The 25,012-nt window shown below is 36.0% G+C and overlaps 1 protein-coding gene across 1 annotated transcript in view; it reads right to left on the reverse strand.

Moving 5' to 3' along the window:
• The window catches only part of ITGA1 (integrin subunit alpha 1), a 66,466-nt gene that overhangs the window by 26,644 nt on the left and 14,810 nt on the right, over positions 1-25,012 (reverse strand). Inside the window, exons 3-11 of the mRNA XM_054003745.1 lie at positions 17,570-17,690; positions 15,794-15,906; positions 14,803-14,891; positions 14,598-14,712; positions 13,803-13,930; positions 7,859-8,007; positions 6,034-6,184; positions 4,228-4,393; positions 677-750 (exon numbers count right to left, since the gene is read on the reverse strand). Of these exons, the coding sequence (XP_053859720.1) occupies positions 677-750; positions 4,228-4,393; positions 6,034-6,184; positions 7,859-8,007; positions 13,803-13,930; positions 14,598-14,712; positions 14,803-14,891; positions 15,794-15,906; positions 17,570-17,690 (1,106 nt within the window). The remainder of the gene's footprint in view (positions 1-676; positions 751-4,227; positions 4,394-6,033; positions 6,185-7,858; positions 8,008-13,802; positions 13,931-14,597; positions 14,713-14,802; positions 14,892-15,793; positions 15,907-17,569; positions 17,691-25,012) is intronic.

Below are 25,012 nucleotides of genomic sequence, written 5' to 3' on the forward strand. Positions count from 1 at the left end.
CAGGGGTGGGGCATCCATAGCTTCTCTGCACAATCTGTTCCAGTGCCTTACTTTGCACAATGTAAAGAATTTCTTCCTAACATCTAATCTAAACCTCTGCTCCTTTAGTTTAAAACTGTTCTCCCTTGTCCTATTGCTAGCTACCCATGTAGAAAGTCATTATCCCTCTTTTTTATAAGCCCCTTCTAAATACTAGAAAGCTGCTCTAAGGTGTCCCTGGAGCCTTCTCTTCTTCAAGCTAAATAACCCTATCTCTCTCAGCCTGTCTTCACAGGATAGGTGCATCAGCCCTCTGGTCATCTTTGTGGCCCTGCTCTGGAACTGTCTTTCAGTTTAAAGCATTGCCCCTTGTTCTGTCGCTAAGGGCTCTAGTAAAAAGTTTTTACTCAATCTTTCTTAACATATTTTTAGGCTATTTTCCTGATAGAAAGTGCTACGGGAACACTAAGTTTAGAGTTCATGTGAAGTATATAGGTACTCTCTCAAGCTTTTGTTGAGCATAAATGTTCTTTACATACATTTTACAAGAAAGGTAACTGGATTACAGGACACTCCAAAACTTCCAACAGCAAACAGGACTATGCAAAGAAATCTGAAACAGTTATTCCAAATTCACAGAACCACCCACAAAAATCTACTTTGTAAAATAATGTCTACTTTCAAACAGTTTGTTTACCTGAGAATAATGAGCACTGAAACCAGCTTGAGACATTTCCATTTCAAAAGAGGAGGCCTGCTGATCTGTTGTTGCTATTAAACAGAAAAAAATAAGTTTCAAAAATAAATTTGTTCCAATCTGAAAAAGTAACTGAAGAGTGTTATGAAAATGACCATATGATTGTAAAGGATAGCATAATTAAGTAATCTATTCAGTGACTAGTTTACCAGAGTTTTATAATAAACACAGAAATAAAGACCCGTCTTGAATGCTACTATTAAGTACGGGAATTTCCATTTTAAGATCATGTCTCAGAACTTGTCCAACAAAGTTTCTGGGCTAAAACTGACCAGATTTGAACTCAGGCTGATGGTAAGTATGTTTGGAATGTTTGATTAATATGGTTAAGCCATTTTCCACTTGAACTAAGTGAACACCAGCCATGTAACCCTGGCCTTGTATTCAAGCAACTAAAGTTTTGTAGCAGCTGGAGGAACTTTAAATGAAAAACACTTGATGTTTGTATGAACCTTTGCAAAAACAACATAGGAAAAATCTCTGCTGTTCAAGATTCATAAGCCTCAGCGAAGTGCTTGGGAATGATAATCCTGCCCTGACAATTACATGAATATCTGATTCTCTTAAATGACTTTGTAAGAAAAAGTTATTAGGTGATTTTGTACTAGCTTCAGTTTCTTGTCAAGTAGTCATATGCTAGTTATTAAACTTCGATGGGCTGTTTTTCTTCCAGGTAAACATGAAATATCATCGGGGAAGAAAAAGTTCTGCCTTTTCCTCTACTTAAAAGAAAGATAAGTAGTCCTTAATAGTCAAGGACTATTTTGCCACTCTGAGTGGCCAAGTAAGGGAACTATATTCTGCATGTTGATTCTTCCTTGAGAGCAAGATATTCCAGCAGGCAGTAGAGGCAAGCTATGAAATCTGCTCTGATACTGGCCCAGGAAGAGTTCACAGTTTGCTACCAGTTGCAGCAAACCTTCAACTGTGTGAATGAAACTGAGCCATAGCAAGCCATGGCTGCATAAATTTCAGGCATCTGGACTATTAAATAATACTGAACTTTTCATACTCAGCAACTAAACCCCAGCAGTTGCTCCTGGGGACATGATGGCTTTCCTAATCGTTGCAATTTACAACCAGTTGTAGGAAGGAGACATGACCTCAAATACAAAGTGTTTGTCATACAAACAAAGCCTATCATGTTTCACAAGATGTAGCTGCTTTGCTAAGTCTGAACAAGTCATTTTTAGGCATAAAACTCCTAAGCTGCACATCTGCTGGTGAACAGTATTTTCATGCAGTAAAGGATGCTCCTTAATGAGCTGAGAAAGACAGAATTCTCAAAGCTTGAGGCAGAGGACAAAGCTGGTACTGTTGGTGTGTGCAGCTCAAAATACTACTTAGATAATGGCCCTTAGCCTAACTTTCCATTCAGTTTTAAACTGCCAAGCATCTTACAAAGGATATTTTGTGAAAAAACATTTGTGCCTGCCTACGGGCTGGATAAAACATAAAATTGCTGTTAAAAGCAATGTCCATGCCATGAGACACAGAGGCATATGAAAAAGATTATGTGTAAAAATTCACTGGCCGTCAAGCAGGAGTTTTTGTTGGATTTGATTTTTCAAATCTCTCCCAATTTTTCTTTGAAATTTTAAAGAACCAAAATAAAATTAAGAAATCCAAGAAAAATAATCAAATGTACTACTACACTAGCAAGAAGCAATTTAGATTGAGAATTCAAACAGATTCAGATATCAAATTTCAACAGCCAAGGTTCTTGTGATGCACAGAAGCTACTATGTACAGATCTGATTAATCTCCAATTAAACACATCCAATAAACTATATTGTCAAAAGCTGCAGGGTACAGAATTAATCTGCTTACTTCCACTACCAGAAAAATGCATGCATGGACACAGTTGTGAATCCAGAATACAAGTGAAAGGTTTTGGGATAAGACAGGAAACTATGCCTCAAGAATCAGTATAAATTGATTTAGTCAGTATTATCTAGCTCCAACCCACTGGAGCAGCTTGACCTTGCTATGCTTTGAGAAAAAGCTAAAATCCTATTTTTCATTTCTATTCTGATTCTCTTGCAGGCAGATTACATGATTTCTGGGACTTAGGTCGAGGAGGAGATATTTCACATCTCATATTGCAGGAGTCTTATGTAGAAATCTTAGCGCATCTCTGAATTCCTACAGAAAACCTGCAAACCAAGACGCCTTTAGGCAGTAATGAAATTAATTAGATTTTCAAAAACTCATTCATGTTAGGTCTTACATCCTTCACCTGTTGTAACACTAATCAACTTCTTATTTTATATTCATTATAGCTAATAGATGCAACTATCATTTTATTCTGACAATGAAACGCAAATATTTGTCTCCCTTTTTTAAAGTATAAAGGACAAATTGAAGACCAAGTTTTCAATTTCTGTTTGAACAACTATATTCCCACTGAAAGTGTATTCTTCCTAGTATACAGTGACTTAAGAAGACCATCCTATTCAATTAACTTTGAAGCAGTCAATGGCCCTAAATAGGCTAAACTTTGAGCTTTAGAGGTATTAGATTCTCCTCAAATTAATTTGTTGCAAAGCTGAGGAAACCAAATTGTTCAGAAGGTAAAAATGAACATATAAGTTATATTTTAATAAAGTTTTTATTGCTGAAAATATTTAGTAATAGCTGAAAACATTAACATTTGACCAAAATAAATAATACACTAAAAAAAAAATATCTAAGTATGTCTTGGAAATACAACTCCAATGTAAAAAAACTGAAAATACTTTCTCAATTTTGTACATTCAAGTCAATATTTTCTTTTGTTCCAGCTATAAACTACACTATTCTAGCTACTTGGAAAGTTGAAGTGTTGAAAAAAACAGTCCAAATAGATGGATGTTTTCTTTGTACTACATGAATCCCTTCAGAGTTGGCCAGCATAATTTATAACTAATAAACTCTGTCTCCTGTTACCAGTAGTACTTCAAACAAATAGTGGTTTGGGCAGTGTTGTCTCGTTTGGATGGAGAATGTAAGCAGACATTATGAGAGAATGATTTTTCTGTGCTACAATCTGAATACCGAGAACCTTCCCAAAGGAAAATCATATCTTGTTAACTCTATACAGCAAGTCCATGCTAACTTGTATAGCAAAGTAATATGCTGTAATTAATAATTAACCAAAAAGAGACCCTAAACATTTAGGCAGAAAACCAGATGATCACGGGGTAACTGGGGTATGATCTGGCAATATTTTTTACCTAAAAGAGGGCAACTTCCTATTTACCACATTAAACTAGTTCTGGTTACTTACCCTTTTAGGCTATTGTCTCCACAGGCTCTAACTCCTATGTCACATCTGTATCTACTATTTTGATGTCTATTATAAAATATTTTTATAACCAGCATGGAAGAAATAATTGCATAATAAATTTCACACAGCACAATGCATTTTCAAAGGAAGGTAAAAACAGGTGTTCTTCTATTTGTTTCAGTTGTAATGCAGGCATAAAGGAAAATTTTAAATAATGTCATACCTTCCAGGGCAAATATTCTCTCTCCAAGTGCTTCAACAATGGTTAAAAGAGCTAATTCATCTGAGACATTGAAAAAATGCTTTTCAGTAGGCTTACTGGCAATTGATTTTATTTCCTCTACAAATTTCTCAGTACTTAAATTTCCTCTGCTGTAGCTGCCAAGAATCTAAAGAGAATTAAAAAAAAAAAAACAAACAAAGAAACAAACAAACAAAAAAAAAAGTCAAGCATACATCTTATAACCTGTTTAAAAAGATATAATTGAGGTAAGTTGTCAAAGAATGGTGGAAAATTGTATCTGACCTTAATTTGTTTTGTTAAAGCCTCACTCGAATTGATTTGAAGCTATTCTTTCTCAAGGAGAACATAACTGTGTGATGGCTCAGTTGTTTTTTTGAAAATACCATTTGACAGGAAACAACGCAGCAGTATTGCTATCCTCAGCTGTACTTTTCACCCCTTTTTCACAAAGGGTAATATTGTAATTGTATTACAAAATTGTAATAATTCACAAAATTGTAATAATTCATTCTCTGATTTGTTGAAGTAGGCCATAATTTTGGGGAGAAACTAACAAAACACTTCCCAACCCAGAGTCCAATTACAGTGGCTTCTGCATAACCACCAGTTCTTATCATAACATGCTATACATGCAATTAATAACAAGTGGATTAGGCATAGAATAGTTCTTTATTCTGTGAAGATTTGCCCTACAAATACATATAAGAACAACACTTCATTCAGTGTTAACAACTTCAACACAATACAAGACTTTAGATTTGGTTTGTAGTTTTAACAACACTGCTGTATTCAGGATACCTCAGAAAAAAAACACCTCACTTCTCTTAATTCCCAGACAGACAGACATTTTTCATATGAAAAAGGGCTCTATAGACTAAACTTGATTTTAGAGGGAGACAAAAACCAAATTCCTTTGCTGTAGCATCTCAGCCCATTGGAGCAATTCATATGTGGTTCTAAACAGGGATTTTATTGCTAAAATTGTTGCAGTGTCAGGGAGAACTTTTTCTTTAGTTACCTCTAATTTTATGAAGAAAACCACCAAAAATCTGTGCGCTGCTGGACTCAACTTTTGTTTTATATCTTTCTTTAAATTAAGTATAACTTCTTTCTTTAAGTTTTATGGTTTCATATTTTACCACATTATTTTTCCAAAAAAAAAAGACAGCAAACCAAAGAAAAACAGCAATGGAGAAGCAACAACCAATGTGCCTTCGAAATTAACAGCAGAAAATAGAAGACTTGTGTATAAATATACAAATATAGTGGAGTATTAACACCAAATCCATAACTAGTGCTTTCATATTTCTTGATATGGGTTAACCTCTATTCTCATTCAGCTACTGTTTGCTTAGCATGAAAATGACAGCTTTAGAGTGCAAGCATACAACACAGACATAATGAACAAGTATTTTTTGATGGCTTACATTTGCTTTTTTTAAAAATAGGTAGTGTTTCCATAGAAGTTGCTTAGAATTGTATTAGTCCCTTTGCTCAGTGTTGCTTTTAACAAAAATTATTTGATTTAAAACTGTCCCTCAAACTCTTCCTCCTTTTTCCTCACACAGACACACACTTATCATCACACAGAAGACAGACAAATTGCTTTTCTTATATGCTATAAAATCAGAAAGCAAATTTTTAATGTTTTTTCAGCTTTTTCCACTCTGAAGTAATTATATTTCCATAAAGATTCTGTGAAATGAACTTCTAAAACTGAAATTACATTTAGAAGATTGAAACATGCTTTTAACATTCTGAATTTTCCCATTAAATTTCACTTACAGCAATAGCAAATCTCTGAATGTTTTCATCTTCACAATCATCAATCACTTCTTGTAATCTGTAGTTGTCATGTGATTCCCCATCAGTCACAATAACCATTACTTTTTGCACTCCTCTTCGTGCACCGTGAGCCTCAGTAAAAGCTTCTTCCCTAAAGGGACCATAAAGCGTTTTGGAGAAAGGCAATGTCAGCATTTAACACATGCATCATATTTGCATAGCCAACCATAAACTACAAGATTTTATATTAACTAGGAAGCAGGAAATGGAGATTGATGTTAACCATGAACAAATACAAACAACTGCAATTGGAATTTACGTGGCAGTTCACGGCCAAAGTTTCACAAGCATTCATTCATCATTCACTCACGAGAGCAACAGCAGAAAATACAAATATGGATAATGAAAAATTCTTCCCCTCTACAAATAAACTTCTGGCACTTTAAAACAGCTTTTGGCATCTTAAAAAAAAAGACACAGCCAACACCCTACCTTTACAAAAACCTATGTAGAAAAACTTCACTTACTTCCACCCTACAGTAGCACTTCAAGTGGTCAAACTATTTACTCAGCTACCAGCACACCTATGTTAATTAACACTGGGTGTTGGGAACATGGCAGAAATAGGTTGCAGGTAAATGGAGGGAGACTGGGGCACCTACTTGAATTCTACAGTTGCAGATGGACAAACAAGCTCTGAGGTTTTGGGCAGCTGTTCGCCCAGACTCTGGACCTAATAAAGGGAAGGCTGGATTAGGGCTCTGAAGGAGAAGGAAGGAAGCAGGGCTTCCTCTTTTCAGAAAAATACCACAGAATTCTAGGACTGGCCACATGAGTGAAAGCTGAAATTTACCGCTGAAAATGGCCAAAGGGGGATGACTGTGAGAACAGAGGAAGCTTTTGATGGCAGTTTCTGTATATACAAGCCTGCTGTAGTTTGTGGTAGTTTGTAGATGTGGTTTCTGAATATTTGGCAACTCTTAACTGGCTCTGCTTTCATGAACTTGTTTGGAGTCCTCAAGCTTCTACTTGTATCTCAGGAAAACTCTAATATATAAGAATTAAATTGTACACCACATCAACAAAACTTTGGTCAGATAATCAAATTGATGATCAGAAGGACACTGCATATTTCATTAAATGGTTGTTTGCAATGAGTGAATGCAATCTTTTGCAGAATAAAAGCACGCTTTTATAATGGAAGAAACAAACCCAGAAAAGAAAAGAGATACCTCGACAACGCTGTACAGTTCTGAGAGATTTTACATTTACTGTCTGTTCTATGAAAGTCAGATTTCATTTTTCGTATAGAAGAAGCATTTCTAAATATTGCTATTGCTACAACAGGTCTTTAATCTCCCAGTGACTGAGAAACTTCAAAGACTTAGGATATAAAATTTTTAGGCCTTCTGAAAAGTTGGGCCCAAACATTGTAATATTAGACTTCAGAATGAAAACAAATTAACATTAAAATTCTATTTTTTTGTTTTTCCCCTGAAAAACTTGATTTTCTTTATCCCTCTATATATACAGTTCCTACCTGCTCTATGTGGACATCAGATATTCTAAGCCCCTTGCTTAGGCCTACAATCTTGCTCCATATCTATTATATTTTCCTAATTCCTCCACTCAGGTGACAGCTGCCTTTCATACTCAATTGCTTTAGGTGCTGGATAGAGTCTGTTTATCCACCTGATAAATGATGCTTGCTTAGCTAAAATGAAGTCAGACGTTAGCCATGCCGTGTTTTTAACACATAAAATCAGAATCACCACCCTGCCCTGTTTGTTTCTCCCACATGCAGAACAGCATCTTGTGCGCGTACCTGGCCGTGTCTATTCCCAAGGCTGTCATGGTTTGCGTGCCGCCCCGCTGGCGTATTCTTGAGGCTGCAGCCATAACATCTTCTGTTGTTGAATATGTATTCAAGTAAAATTCATGGACTACAGTTTGTCCATACTGAACAATTCCAACCTGAAACGCAGAGTTCATGTTTGAAATTAACTGCCCTTAAAGAAAATGTCCCTGCCTCTTACAGTAGGGTAAATGTCTGCTTGTACTTGTAGCCAGGGGAAGAATTGAACTCTTTGCACTTCCCTCAGGATGAAACACCTATATGAAGTTTGAGCAAGACTAGCTAGATGACAGTCTCATGAAACATTTTGAAGTTTCTAAATTGCTTTTATTAGAAACTGGAATAAAGTCAAAAGTTGTCTCAAGTCCTTGGTCTTCCTGACTTGAGGCAATCTGGATGCGAGCTCTGCTCTCCTCTAGGCCAAACTGACCAATGCCCCAGCCATCAGTCACAACTCCTCAAAAATGTTTTCCTTATGGCACACAAAGTCATGGCTCATTCAAAACTCTCTTCATTCTACTCAGATATAATATTCCTACACCCCATACTTTATTTACCCTAAATTGAGCCTAGAAACAAGAAGACCCAGTTATTCTTATCTTGATGAAGACAGCAGGGACATCCGTTACAAGCATGTTCTCCCAGCAGGAGGTAAGTTGAAGTATCACCTGACAAGTACCAGAGCATAAAACATGAAGGAAATTGTAGCTTTGGGATGGGAGAGGGTAATGTAAAGCCCGTAGATGACCTCAGCAGAACAAGTCTTTGTCTGGAAGATCAATACATGGAATTGTGCAATAAGCACAAAATGCTTGAGGAAACTTGCTGCAAAACCAAGAGTGGAATACAAAGACGAGCAATATTCTTAAATATTAATTTATTTCTCCCATTCATCTCTGTCAGTTTTAATATTTTGGCAGGTTCCTGACAGCTTTTACTGAGAAGAAGCCACACAATGTTCCATTAGCATATTTCAATTTTATGTTACACATGGCAATTTATAGGTGTTATTTAGGATAATGCAGTATTGCGTGGCATTTATATCTCACTCATCTATTATTAAAAGCACTCTAGCATTAAGTTATTGAAGATCAATAAGACCTCTGGGATGTTTTTGCCATCATATTACTTTAGAAATGGCTTAGTATGTACTTTACAATTGCTTTACAGGGTTTTTTTTTTAAGGTATTTTCATAGCCTCTCAGATTCTGCTAAGCATTTGTTTGCTTGTAGCAGAAGGGTCAGAATTGTATAAATATTTCACAGTAAACATCAATAACATGATCATTATGAAATGGTAGTTATAGATTATTATGGGACTATAATTATATTGGCACGTGATAGCAAAATTTATCCCACTGAATTTCCGTATCTTTTTGAAAATACAGTCAAATCTGTAAGAACTAATGTAGGCTCAAACTTATAACAAGTTGCTGCATGTCAGATATTTGTCTCTTGGAGGTATGTCCTCTTCTATCTGCAGCAGAGAGAATGCAGAGGCTGCAATGTCCCTGTGAGTAGCAGGCTATTAACCCTGTTCAGTGTTTACAGAACCAACCAGGGCACACTCCGTCTCATCACTCAGAGCACTCATGTGGCACTGAATAAATTACAACCTGAAATTTTTAACCTGTTCCCTCCAAGGCAACTATTTTGTGGCATGCATCTAAAGTGACATACCACATTACCTGAATAGGATGCTGTTAGTCTTTTAAAAAGACTGCTGTGAACTGGTGATGAACAAGAAATTTACAGTGATTGATTTTCTGAAGGAGGAGTAATGGCTTAAAAATTCCTGTGCTATGGGAATGCTATTTGGTGTGGATTCATGGCTCCTTCTGTGCAGCTTTTGAGGTACCAATAATGAAATCATCTACTGACTGCTGCCAGTGTGAAAAGCATCTGCCAGTCTTTCATGATTCTAGAGACCCATGTTGGTGTTGTCATTTTCCTAAAAAAAGATTACAGGCTGACATTGAGTTGTATAATTTCCTGTTTCAAAGGAAATGTCCATGATCACAGCAAGTACACATTTTGAGCATTTCCTTCTCAGGAAGTGAATGGGAAGAACATCTGAGTTTGAAAACTGCACTGTGCAGCATAGCTTGTAAATCAGGAAGGAAGGGGGGCATGTGGTTATCTTATGGGATACAATTGTCATGTGCAACCCTTCCTAAGCGTTAGCTTTGAAAATACTGGTCATCATGTCCTACAAATTCCATGGTATCAAAGACGAACCATTCCTCAAAAAAAGGTAGCAAAAAGTCTCTGAGAAAATGCTACTAGGCTTCATGTTCCAGTCTCCTACAGGATCACAGGATGATCACTTTGCAAAATTAGAGTTATATTCTATTAGACAACAATGAAGGTTTGAACTTTTGTAGCCTTTTCATCTTATGAAAAATTAAAAGTGACACATCTACATGATGCAAATGTGCCTTTATGGGACTTCAGCAAGCTCCTAAGAATGATGCTTACAGGCATCATATGTTTTGATTTGCTTGTTTAATTTATATCTGGAAAATGCAATAGTGCTACACAAAAGGACATAATTCTGCTCTACTCTAGAGAACTTACTATTTTTCCCAGCATTTGACCACAATCTACTGAACATTCCTGTAATTCTTAAGTTTATGTTCCCTTCCCTAGCATTCCATGGCTTTTGAATTACACAAGGGGATAATTCTTTAATTGTCCCCAGTTCCTGTGAAAAGTGTTGTACAAGACAACAGGCAAGTGATGGATTGTTCTACTTTGGAACAAAGCAGTTCTCAGGACTACGATTTATTGTTGTCCTTTAAACAAATACAGACCCTTATTTGGAAAGCACATTCTGGCTTTCCCAATAAATTATTAAGCTAATCAATTTGGCAAAAACCAACAACTAAAGTAATAAAATTAAAGGAAAACCATTTGGTATATGAAGTCATATGTTAGAGTTTTCAGCTTTGGGATGTGGAGAGAAATCAGGAATATTTTTGGATATATTGATACTTAATGTAAAAGAAAAGCAGCGATGCCTTGGGAAGCATTAATGGACACTATATTTTTTCATTAGGAGATCTTTTTAAAGGCATCTGAACAAAAAAAAAATTCTCCCACATTTTGTTTACTTCAAGACACAAGTTACTTGTAAACTCTTGCAAAGACCTTTCTTTAGCCTTAATCTTTGTAATATCTCTTAAATACACTTCTGTTCTTCTGAAGACAAAACTAATCATAAGATAAGACATGGCATGACTTATTTGTGTACTGATACAGTCCCTTTGGAGACACAGTAAGGCACAGGCCAAACATCTATAACTGCCTATGTCATATAATAATGTAAAAATAGCAACCGTCTAAAGATTTCTGAAGGCCTTTCCAGCATAGCTTTAAAGCTAGAATTGAACTTGTTCAAGTATTCTGCTTTCTTTTTTGCGAGAAATCCACAGAAAGTTACTCATATGTAAATGATTAAAAAACCGACCCCTTCATAGTAAAAAGATAATTATCTCCAAAACAGTTAAAAATGAGGCAAAAAAAGGCCAAGAGAAATATTTTGATTTTGTTCCTACTTCTACTATTTCTACATAATTCTTCCTTCTTTTTCCACTTTTCTATCATCACTTTCCATTTACTTTTTTTATCCCAAAACTCAAGATATGCAGCTCAATCATCAGTGTGTGTTGTAGATTATCTGGAGAAGAGAAAGAGGAAGGGAAGGAAAAAAAATACCATAAACTTTGACTTTCTGCATCTGAAACTTCAGGCTTCATTTTTAAATCCGCCAAACATGGGACACGGAGCAATTTCTCTCAACTTGCTACAAGTCTAATGACCATTGTTCATTAAGGAGGTAAGTGGTAAAAAAAATCTCAAAAGCCTCTAATCAAAACACAGTTTTGAACAAGTCACACCCAATCTGCTAAGGAGTTATTCTGTAATCACCTCATTCCTTTCCTGTGCAAAACAATCTTAAGTCAGTGAAAGTCCATTGATTTCTACATACCCAGTAATAAAAAATTAAATTGGAAAAAACAATTTAAACAGACAAAAAGTAAATTATTTTTCCTATGCTTCTCTTCTTGGCTCCCTAGAGGAGAGGGGATAAAAAAGCCTGCTCTGCTTTTTCTCCTGTTTCCTATTGTATAGTCACTTAATCATTTTTTCTGAGAAAGCAGACAGAGTGGGTGGGGGACAGAGTATAAATTCATTACTAAATTCAGATGCAGCAAGGTTCCTAAGCAGGGGGCTCAAAGGAGAGGAGAAAGATGAGATGGGGAAGGGACTGAGAAAATTCCACTGAGCTTTTGTTGTCCATTTCCAGGTTTTCAGCCTCTCTACTCCTTATCCCATTCTTATCTCCCTCTCAAATGGTTCTGCTCTGTAGCAACCAGATGCCAAAGCTGACGTCCTCAAGTGAGTATGTGTATGTGTGAGAAGAGGGATGCCGAACTGTGGGCACAAGGGATTTTGTAGGTGGAGATGGGAGGCTGCTGGAGTGCAGGCCAGAAAGGGACCTATTGTGCACCAGCTAAGCCACACAGATGAGGCAGTATTCCAAAATTGAACATAACAGAGGTGTGGCACTGTAAAAATTTAGGAGTTGCTGGGTGAGGAAGAGGAGTGAGGGTGCAGTGGAGTTGATTGCCCTGCGTACCACTCCCATGAAGACCTTTGGGCAGAAGACAGTGATGATTTCCACGCAGCCAATGCCCCAATTTGGGAAGTTCAGATTTAAGTATTTCAAAATGATACATGTTTGAGTAATCATCTGTTTAAGGGAACAGAAAGAATTTTTTCCTTTCTGCTGAATTTGAAAAAGTGTTTTTCCTTCTTCCTCACAATATCTGAAGAAGAGTGTGTTTAAAATAACGGGATATGATTGCGATGTTGACAGTTCGTAAGTTATTTTGTCAGCCAGTGTTCAGTATGGACAACAGAAGACCTGGGTGGTAACTTGAAAACCCCAATTAACATGGAAAATTATGCAGAAAAAACTCTCTGCAGACAGAGATATCCTTTACATCTTCTCACAGTCTCCTTTGTGAAGGCAGGAGCTGAATGTTAGGAGCTAATCCAAAATTGCAAAACTGCCTGTAGCATATTATTTATTACAGGAGGCCCTGGAAAACCCTTGATTTTGGGAGGTGGAAAATACAGAAAGGAAAGAAAGAAACAGTTTCTTCTGTTGCTGTTAATAAAGCTTTTTGTGTTAATATGTATCCCAGACTCAACTGTTTTCCCCTTCACAGAGTTCTTTTAGAACTGATATTTACATAATGTGTTAAACAGTGTGTGGGATATATGCCAGATCCTCAGGGGGTAATTGGTCATAGCTCCATTAATTCTGATGGAACCGCATTGATTTATAGCAGCTGGGAATTTGGCCCTCTCCACTTATTATATAAATGCAGCTTCTGCCATTAATAACATGCAGCTAAACAGCCACTTGTTAATTAGGATCTCAGCATTTAAAAGCTGCATGTCCAATGTTCCCCAGTACTGAGAACACTGCTCCAAAAAGCTTATAATCAAAGGCTGTCGAAATCACACATGTGTGCTTCAGAAGAGCAGAAATGACCTTTATGTAATGAAGTACAAAGGAAGACAAGAAGGGGCTGTGGAGAGGAAGGAAGTGGGAAAGGACAGTGTTCAAGCAGCCTCACTTAATGCACTTAACTTTTGTCTCTAGGTTAAAAAGTTGGTTTCTCCAGACTGCCTGAGCAGTGGGGGGAGGGGTAGTCTTCCTGACATTGCAGCTTGATGACTGAGTACTGACTTAGTTGTGGTTTCAGCTATTTTGCTTTAGTATCCTGCTACTCTATGTTCTTGGAATTGAAGAGGTCCATAGATGACACTATTATACCATTTTCTGTAAATTGTTTTTTCTTCTGAAATTTAAAAAAACATAAAATATCTACCATGTTACCTGTGTTTGCTGAGGACCTATATCCATGTTTCTCAGGAGGCTGTTCAGAAAGTCTGTGACACTCTCCCATGGATAAATGCTGTTGGACCCATCGAGGACTATGACAATGTCCAACTGGGTTTTACACTCTGCAACACAAATTGCCACATAAGAATTGACAGTAACAGGGATCAGACTTCTCTCACAGCTCCAGCTACTTCTGTCATTAGTAACAAATGTATATCATTCTGCAGCGTGGCTGAACTGACATGCTTGATGCCAACTATCATTCTTCAACTTTTGCATTGTATTTCGAATGGCTTGTGTTCGCTTTATCAGGAAGGAGTTTTCTTGTAAGCAGAAATTTAAGAATGGAAGAAGAACACATAACTGGAGTATTTACCAGTGACCACCTACTTTTGCCAATGTCAATCTATTCTTCTACAAGTTTTTCAAAGGACCAGGTCTTTAAAATGTGTATGCATATTACCAAACAAGGTTTGTATTAGGTCTTAGTATGCCGTCATTATTTAAAAGGAGTCTTTTGGCCATAAGTTAAAAACATAAGCAACTATTTTTAGCAATTGTGTTTGGATGTTACATAGCACTATAATGATTGTTTATACTGAGATAAATTCCAAAAGCAGGAAGAATTTAGGTTATATACAGAAAATGAAAACATTTACTTAACTTGGTAATGCTGGTAGCTAAGTTAAGCAGTTCATTTTTTTTTTCAGTATGCCTATGTGTATACATTTGTCTTGTTGGGCACTCTTTATTTTTGGACACACGGGAAAATTCCTGCAGCATGCATACCTTGCACAGACGGAGCAATGGCCCCAATGGTTTCAAAAGTGGAGCTGACATTAGAACAAACTCCAGTTGTGTAATGCAAACGTCCACATTTATAAGCATAAAGTGGTCCACATGCCTTTAAAAAATAAAAAAGGGTGAAATGTTTTTGTTATGATATCCGAGAAAAAAAACAGACTTTTAAAAATAGCAAAAAGTCATTTCTTACCAGAAATCCTCCTTTTGGGTTAGTCACTAAGGTTGTTCCAAGAGTCATGTTTTCTTTTACTTCCACGACATTAGGAACTGAAGTAGAAGCTATAAATAGATTAAAATGTTAAGTATTTGGGAACATGAAAACAAAATGTTAAATTATATATCCCCTAGTATGGAGCTTCCAGCTTCTAAAATAAAACCCAGACTGACACTGGTTTCATCAAATATTTTAGCACCCTTCCCCCTCGTTCTTCAACTGCAACAATCAAGAAAAATTTCTGAGACTGGCTTTTATCCCAGAAAATTTGTCTGGGTTGCTGTCTCAAATAGTTTTCTTGAACCGCAAGAAAAGAAAAAAAAAGTAAAAATAACAGCACAATGAAAACAAGATTCTACTACACACAGAGTTTTGTTAATTAGGAAAAAAAAGTTCATTTTTTACCTTGTCTTGCTATGACTGACTTAATAGCTTTTCTATTTGTTACTATTATGTTGCATTACTGACATTTAGGTTTTCAAGGAATAAAAGGAGTTAAAAAATATCACAGCAGGTATATTTAGTGAAGTTCATATTCAACAGGAATTTCCTTCCAGTCTACATCAAGTATCTCTTGACTTGACCAAAAAAATTATTAATATTTACCTTTGGCAGATTAAGATGCACCAGCCTAGTTACATTTTCATCAAAAACTTACTGATGGCATTATGGAGGCTCTTGGCTTCAGAGAGCTTTGGAAAGGGCAATCCATGAAAGTACAATCCAAGACCTTCCTGGCTCAATGGCCAGGACTGCCAACCACAGTCAATTAACGTCAGTCATAATAAAGTTTTGATAACACAACCACATACCCATTCTAAAAGTATTAGCATGTTTTCTACAGGATAGTGAGAGGCCTTAGAATTATTTCTAATGCTACAAACTCAACTTCCTTCACACCTAGCTCTGAAGCCCCAAGCAAATTTTCATTAGAAAAGCTGTGATACAGCTTTATTTCCTTTCTTACCTGGTAAGTTCAGTTTTATGCAGGGTGACGGGCTGTCCCTTCCTACAGGGCATTTGTAGACATCGCCTGTTCTTTTCTCAGGTTGGCCAACTAGTGGTGAACCAATAAGTACCCTGCAAATTAAATAAATTACTTGAAATGTCTTCTTTCTATCAAGGGACAAAAGTGAGCAAATAAAACTTAAAGAGAGAGGACAGCTGCAGCAAGCTCTACACTAGCAGTATAGGATGGAGAAAAAGAAAAGTATCTGTTATACCAGTCCAGATGCAAGAGAAATAATAAGGACATGAAAAGGAAATGTGCCTATATAACAAATTACAGAATAGAATAACACTTAAAAAACCCCAAAGGAAAATAAAAGCAATATAGGTGGGTTCAGAGACCATTTGATGCTGGAAAGCTCTTTTGGTGCCCCTACAGGTAGCATTATAATAGCAGAAAAATCCTCTCGAGGCTGTTTTGTATATTTTTAACTATAACGTACATATTTTCTGCTTTCAATACTGACATAGTGAAAGCTTGACAACTTACAGGAGGGCTGAAGTTCAATTTCAGAGATGTCCAGATCTAGCACACTAGTTTATATCACTGTTTGGCTACTGGTAGATCCACCATTTCCAGCTCATATTATTGCTTGCTTTTGAAAGGCCTCAGGACTGCTTATAACAATACAGCTTGCTTTGCAAAATCCCAGCTCCTAGAATGGATTCCATTTCCTGAACATCTAAATTAGCTCAAAGAAGGTCATTATTCTTATTCTCTCACAACCCTCATACAAATGTGTATTTAAACATCCTACAATTGCAGCAGTCAAGCAGTCTCTGTGGTTTCATTTCTCTGAGCACTGTGTTGCAGTGGTGGTCAGACTCAGAGCCTGGCAGACCCAGCACTCGCAGTGGTGATTGCTCACCACAGAACAGTCTGGCCCGTCTGTCACACAGACTCCTGCTGCCTGTTGTTCCTGCATGCTGCAGGAGTCCCTGGGTTTACCAAGAATCGTCAAAAAGGCTCTGGGAAAACCAGAGCCAGCTGCAAACAATGATAAAGATCTCTGTCCCAAACCTTTTACCATACAATTGTTATTTCAGTCCTCCAGCCCAGTCATCAGCCTCTGGGATTTAACAAGGGAAAAGCATAGGCAGGTGTTTATCAAATGACCAAGAAGCAATGATATGGGTGAGCATGCCAAAATACAGCCTCTACTTAGAACAACAGGAAGGAAAAGAGAGGTTAAGATAAAGGCTCCAGGTCCCCTGTACAAATGTATTACCAGTTGCAAGACATACTTAGCCCTCCAAAAGGGAAGGCAGAGGGAGTACTGTACTAATTAATATTTTGACAGGTAAATCTTCCAACCAACAGAATTAAAAAATTCAGTTTAGACAACCCCTGACAGAAAACTTTAGAAAAAAAAAACTTAATGCAGAAGTAATTTCATTGTAAATACATTAACAGAAGGAAAAGGTAAAGATTTCATTTGGTAAATGGAAAAAACAGAGCTCAAAACACAGTACTTTCTCAGTTCCATCAATGAGGGAATTTAACCATTTTGTGAAGTCATTTACGTCTTTGAGGACATAATTGGAGGTATGCATATGGATATTTTTCTCTCCCAATCTTTCTAGATTTCCTAAGGGCTGTGCATAAGTTTAAGAAATATGCCTGACAGAATCTGACCCTAACTTGAAAATAAAAGTACAGCACCTGAGTCACTGAATACCTGATAATTTGGAGTGTTCAGTTAAAAAAAACAAAAAAAATAGAAAAAGAGCTTACCATTTCCCCTCCTCATTTTCATACTGTTGGACTGTGTACCCGAACATGTCTTCCAGAGGCCCACTGAAGGTCAGTGCATTTTTCACATCAACATTGGAAGTGCAAACAATGTGAAAGAGAGCTTTAAAAAAAATTAGTATTTTTAAAAAAATTAGTATGTAGAGTAAAATAAACCCAAATACATCTAAGAAACCAACATTCAATTATGACTTAATGAAAGGTACAAGACATGTTGAAAGTGGCATTTGGGGCACACAAATCACAGCTTGTAAGAGATTTAAAACATACTTCCTCACACATAGATACATAACTAAATTCAGAGTTGTTAGCAACTGGACTTCTATACTCCAAACATATTTTTCAAACTCACATCACTCATTTGAAAATCAATTCCAATGACATTAAGTAAAACTTTTAAGAATAAATAACTTTTTAGTTATTTATTTAGTTTAATTTAGTTATTCTTTTAGCTCCATTCACTTCTAAAGCAATAATTTAATATAGATGTTCCCTCATTCAAGTAATTAATTCTAAAGGTTACTTAAATTGCAGAACTCTGATAATTGTGCATTTAGGAAAAGTTGCTATACAATGGTGATCTTGGACTATGAAGAGATCAATGAAAAGAGCAAATGCTTCTTCTGACTGATTTCCCATACCCTAAAGTTCAGCGATCATCACCAAGGAAAATACTGCAGAAATTTGACTGTATATCAAGTTTCAGAAAAACTTGAGATATAGGGTAAAAATCCAGCTTGAAATGATACCTATAACTGCAAGGTTCATTAAGAAGCATAAAACACTATTTATATATAAAAATATATAAAAATTATTATATTATTATAGATTATTTTTATATATAAATAGTATAAAACACTGTTTATATTGAAAAATAAGGCTATTTATCTTTTGTTTATTTACTATTTCTTATAGTCCACCTTTGTCCTGTAAATCAGTTTTGAAACTGTAAATAAGTTTCAAAAGTAACCACCGACTCTGCTGCTGCAGAGCTGTATATTTTATTCACAAAAGTAAAAAATTAGGGAAATTTGTAGAATATTAAGACTGCTTAAAAGCACAAATATACACAAATTTCATTTAATTTCAAAGAAGCATTTCATGATCATTTGCTGACATTTAGCAGTTACATAAAAATACCCAAATACCCAATACTTGCTGCATGTCAAAACATCTAAATAATGTCCACTTACTAAAACACATCTGTGTTATTCACCACTGAGTTGACAAAATTCTCATGGAAGGCTTGTTACTATAATTAAGCTCCCAAGTGGTCAATGCTAATCTGTCTTTCTCAGCATCTTATTTCCTGCTTAATGCAGTTAAATTATCACAGAAGACCATTTGTCATTTAGTAAGTATTTCCAGTTTCAATGGACAGCAAAAAAAAGAAAAAGTTTAATTTGTGTTATTTTAGTTTTTCTTCCTCCAGTCAGAATCGGGAAATATAAAGAAGTGAAAAAAAACCAAAACAGAGATTAGTTGATCAGAAAATATTCACTGAAAGTGATAAGAAAAAATTAATCATTGACAGCCTGATGGGAAATAATTAGTCAGAAAATAATTTTGTCTCCCTTAAACATTTATGCTTAAAGAAATTCTGCTATGCCTGTTCATGTGCAGTAGGCATTTTCCTCCCCTATTCTCAGTCATTCAAGTATAATTAAAATGAACAAACCCAATTTTTAGGAATTCAGTCAAGCTGCCAGTAGTTCAAGTCTTCTTTTGTTAAATGTCAGTAAAAACTGAAATTTACTACTAAAAGAGTAAAAACAGTTGCTATTATTACTTTTCAAACCATATAAGGGATTGCAACTGTGTCACTTACACTCAAAATCTACCTCCTAGACAATGAGACAGTACTAATGAGTCACCTGCTAAAGTAACGAAGTTCATTATTTAGTTCAAAAAGAAATGTAGAAGCAAAATATACCCATGTCAGCTTCTCTCTTAATGATCTCCAGACGTCTGTTCACTTTAGTCTCCATCTTATGATGATGTTCAACATGTATCATGATATGAAACACCAAAGGCCACGAATTCCAGCCCATTTGTTTTCTCCTAAAGCAGCCAAAGGTTACATGTGCCACCTGTACTCTGTTCACTTCACCATGATACCCTCCACCATCATTTTATCACCCGCTGATAGATGAGAAGTTTCATCACAGTGATGTAGTATTGACAACCATGGATTTTTATTCTGTAGTCATTACAGGAAATGGTCTTGAAATTTCCTGAATTAGTTATGTAACTTTCACAAATCTCTTAATTTTAATGCATGTGTTTATAATTTTCATAGTTACAACAGCTGGTAAGCTGGTAAGCAGACGAATAAAAAATGCCAGCTATTTACTACCAACCACCCAAATCCTCATGCTTCAGAATAAACTCAAATTATAATCAACAACAATAATGCTTTCTTCTAAAAAAATAAAGCTAGATGAACCAAAAGAAGCTAGATGGACCAGACTAGTCAGAAATTAAACTGACATGGTGACTCCACACAGCGGAACAAACCTAGAGACCTTGCTGGCAAAGAATGTTTTGGAAGCTAAATGTAATGAGCTTAATAGGGATCTGAATAACTCAATGGAAGACAAAACCACTGCAGTTTACAACCCACACAAAATGGACATCTGGTTCAGGAAATCCCTTCAGTTGGAGATACTTGGAAATTGGAAGAGGAGTGTTGCATATGATTGCCTACACACATGATACTGGACAATACATGATCTTGACTGGATCCAGTATAGCTGTTCTCTTACTCTTTCATCTTCCCCTTCTGTCTTAGCCAGAAGTCAGACGCTTTGAAGTTTGACTTCATACACAAACGGTTTGGCATATTTTAATATGCAAATGTACTGCATGGCCTTCTCTGTGTTCTATGTGCTTTGAAATACCATGAACATATTTTTTTTGTGTTAAAGTAAGGGTCATGATAAGCGATGTAAAATTAACTTACAAATAATTACTGTATTTAAAGTAGCTTGCTACATTGCCCACAGATCTTGTAAAAGGAAATCTTACAAGCCAAAGAGATGTTCAAATCTGCAGATGGTAAATGGAAAAATGTAGTTTATTACATTACTACATTACACATCTAACTAACAATAATCTCCTGATTATTGTTTACAGCAACTTGGCTTTCATCCTTTATTTCATTTTTTAGTAGAGAAAACACTGTACAGTGCTAATGATTCAGAACATTAAAAAATACTATTGATTGTGACTGTGAAAATTGTGTTATTAATAATACCTATCTTGAGCTCTTTCAAATTTCCAGCTTCTGTCTAAGATGGCATATATTCTCTACTGTTAGCTCTACTAGCTAATTTGTGAATTAAGAGGAGTATTGGCAGAAGCACTGGAAAAAGGAAAAAGGAGAACTACAAGGAAGTTGGAGAGGATTCTCCTCAGAATTATGGGAATTAAGGAGAAAAAACCCATTTTTTTTCATAAGGTACATAGTATTTGACTTAATCATAAATAACATAGGTAAAAGAAGATTTTGAACTGTTTCATGTTGTGTTAACAGAATGACTGCAAAATTGACGGACACAGTTCAGAAATGCAGAGTATAAAAGTTTCTCAAAGGTTAAAACTGAAGTTCCAGTTTCATCTTCATGTTCTACAAGAAACAAGGCACTGCAGAAAACCTGGGACAATGTCCCTCTCACTACTGATTTACACTGAGCAGAACATGACCTGATACATGTACCATTCTTGGCTTAGCACAGCTTGTACCTATATGTGAAAAGTTAACACTCAGTCACCAAGACGACAACACAAATATTATTTCTATTACAAACCTGGAGTAGTAGCTCATACTTGCCCAGTAGCCACTAATAAATTCTTCTCTGTTTTATTTAATGACTTCTTTTAACTAAGCTTTTGTGCTGTCTCGATAGTTACTCTGCCTCCAGACCATGCAAAACTAGACTTTTCTGGGACTTGTTCACAAGCATATTGCCTGGCTGGCCAGTCTAACCTTACAAACACAGAACTGGCACGCTTATTTTCCTAAAAAGATTTATATAAACATAAGCCAAACTGTAGAACAAAGCCTAACACTTGGTTCTTTACTGATGAAAAACAGATCACCACAAATCACCCACAATAAATGGCATCATGAAGACCAACTTAGACAAGAGAAGAGAATAAATTGAGTTACAATATTTTAACTGTGTACGGTCTGTAGCAAATAACAACTGCATCCTCTATAAATAGAGATGATCCCAAGAAATGTTTTCTTTCAAAAACAGGAAAGGATGAATTTACACTTAGCATTGGACAAGGCTAACACACTGGCTAACACTACTTCTCCCTGCCAGCATGTGGTTAAAAAGTTATTTTTTGTTTCATTTCACACTTGCTGCTATAGCACTTCAGATGTTTTAGTCAATTCATCTGCATTTTGCAGGAGACTGAAACAAAGCAGCTCTAGGTGCACCAAGGAGCACACCAAAACAAGTAATGTTTTTCATAAGTACACACAATTGGAAAACACAGGGAAATTTAAACAAAAAAAAGAAGTTAAAAAACTAAGACTGTCCCCATCTTGGAATATAAGAGAGAATGCAGAAATTTAAGATGAAGACTAAAATAAAATTAAAATGCTTTATGGAGTTCTCATATCTTTACGTATGTTGAAAAATAAATTAAAAGAAAAATTGCCTTAATGTTTGTACAGAATGTACTACAATCAATAGTGACGCAAAGATATTTTAAATACCTGCAAACAGAACAGGTGTGCAATACAGCAACAGGGAACTGTGCATGTGATTACAATGTACTGAAAGCTGAAAGTGTTATTAGAAAAGATGTCCTAATTGTAAGACAGTAACTGACTGCCTCTAAAAGTATTTTACATTGATGTTGCAAAGACTACCTGTCTCATCATCTTAGAAAACCTTAGAAACCAAATTTCAACCTGCAATTCGAAGACTCTTTCACTCTTTCACTATCAGGAAATTGATTACACTGTATGTTGGCACCTGCAAGCCTGAGCTGCAGCTCTCAGCTATCTGCAATCACTTGCAGAGAACAAATTGCGTCCTCCAGTATGCGCAGCACTGCGCCTTGGGAAATGAAACCTCCTCAGAGCTGGATCCTTTAGCTGTACCAACACAACACTGTGCACTTGGGCCAGGGCTGGGCTGCATCTGGCTGGTAGCAAGGAAGATTAAATGTGCTTCTACTTGCAAAATCATACCCACAGAAATGTCGTTTTTAAAAAATGGCTCAAACATGTAAAAGTGGATTATTTGCTGGACCAGCAAACCTTCACACTATTTTTTACTTCACTTGTGATAATGTCACTGCAGAATTACACAGCCTTTTCCCGTGAAAAAGAGATTTAGCTACTGGCATGCCAAATGGAAGAAAATATGACAGCATTGTACAATTGCCGTCTGTGATCTGAGGGGCCACAGTGCTCTCTGGTCTTACTGTGGAAGGCCAAGGAGGCTGAGGCAGGAGTTCTTGTTGCATTCAGTTCTGCCTGGCTAAATATCAACATATTTCAAATAAAGCTGTATATATATATATAAAAAAAAATCAACTTCAGAAACTTTTTCAGTAGTGCTTAAATTGAGCCTTTCATTTTTCAGGGCTACAAAAGAACTTTTGTATGATTTTGCCTCTGGCATTTTTTCTTTAACCTTTGAAGAGCAAAAGACTTTCTGGAAAGAGACTAAATAATTAATAAGCCACTTCTTATTAAAACTAGATAAATGCCACAGAAGATTAAGAAATATATATTTGAAAGTAATTCCAGATGCAGTAGCCAAACGCTTTTTAAAACCAATTAAATGCTTTGTACAACCCATTAAATAAAGCTCTCTTTGCTGGCTTTGTCCTAAGTGTTTTGTGCTGGAAAATAGCTTTAAAATGCAGTATCAAGTCTGAAAATATACTGAATCAATGCTTTGTAATGTAGTACCAAATAAATAACACAATGCAACAGGCAAAACTTTTGGAAATATAATGGCAGAAACCAAGAATATGTCCCCTACTCAATTAGCAGTAATCACAATAAAACTATTTTGTGCAAAATTTGGAAAGTGGCCCTCTCATCATCACAATCCTTAGCACTTTGCAGTTTCTCACAAAAGAAAGAAAAAAGCCGTAGAAATATGCAGTCACATATAAAGAACTTTACAAGGTCTGCTTCTCAACTTGTGCAGATGTACAAAGTCTTAGCAAATTTAGCAGCTTGATGGAAGTCAAACAGTTCTACAAAATGTTTTATCTTGTTTCAAATAATTTCCAGTCCATCTTTTGGATGTAGTTCTTCCATAAACACATAGCTCCACACAAGTCCCTACAATTTTTATATTCCCTCAATGTCCACCCTCCTTTGCTATTGAAGACCCTTCCTCATGAACACCACACTGGAACTTTCAGCTCCTACCATATAGCTTTATGTGTAAGCCCCATATTCCAGGCAGAAACCATAGCTAAAATAAACACATACGTTGTTTTCTGAAATAAAACCCATCAGTAAGAGTCAAATAGGACATTTAATTTGGCTTTCTACAACCACTTGTTCAATTATGATGAATCCCATCTTTTCTGGCCGATGTTCTGTAAACTTTCGATTATGTAGCCTTCTTGAAACTAGCATGGCAGGTCAAGTACACCTTGTGCTGCAGGAAACACAAGATACCAAGCCCCAAAGCCACTTCTTCCACAGTGATTTTTCAATTGACTTCACACTGCTAGTTAGGCTGTTTTTCCACACAAGCATACTTTATGTATTATAGGTCAATTTTGTTGCTCTTAGCCTAAAAAAAACCCACCTAAATTGATCCGCTATGAACCTGACTGTTTCTTTTAAACAGTATGACGGTAATTGAGTATCAAGAGTGTTATTTTTCATATCATGTGAAATAATTAATGAATATTTCTAAGTTTTCATTTCATGTTTCCTACAAAATTAAATTCTGTGACACTTGCTTAATGGGAGGAAGCAATGCGAATCTTTTTTTTCATTCTTAAGCAAATAGCTGCCATACCTTTTTTATCTTATCAAATCATATCTATCATGCCACTTTGAACAAAAGTTCCTCTAACTTTCTGTCTATGATTCAATCCAAAGATATACCTGGCTTGTGCAATAGGTAGCACAAACGATTGAGAAGATCAACTTATCACTGTCTGGTTAAAAAAATGGTATGACCATCCTTACATAGTGCCACTTTATTATGGTTAGCAATTGGTTATTGTAAATGTATCTTTGAATCAGAGGTGCATTTTATAATACAGAGTTTTCAAAACAGAATTTACTTCAGAGTTGAAGCTCATGAAAAAAACACATGCAAGGCTGTAGAATTATTTAAAGAAATTTCAAGGCAGAAAGTGTAATATGTGTTCAACAGAACAAGCAATTTGTGATTCAGCTGAGGGTTTTTTTTTGAGAAGATG

Source organism: Vidua macroura, chromosome Z (assembly GCF_024509145.1).
Source record: "Vidua macroura isolate BioBank_ID:100142 chromosome Z, ASM2450914v1, whole genome shotgun sequence".
Classification (NCBI taxonomy): Eukaryota; Metazoa; Chordata; class Aves; order Passeriformes; family Viduidae; genus Vidua; species Vidua macroura.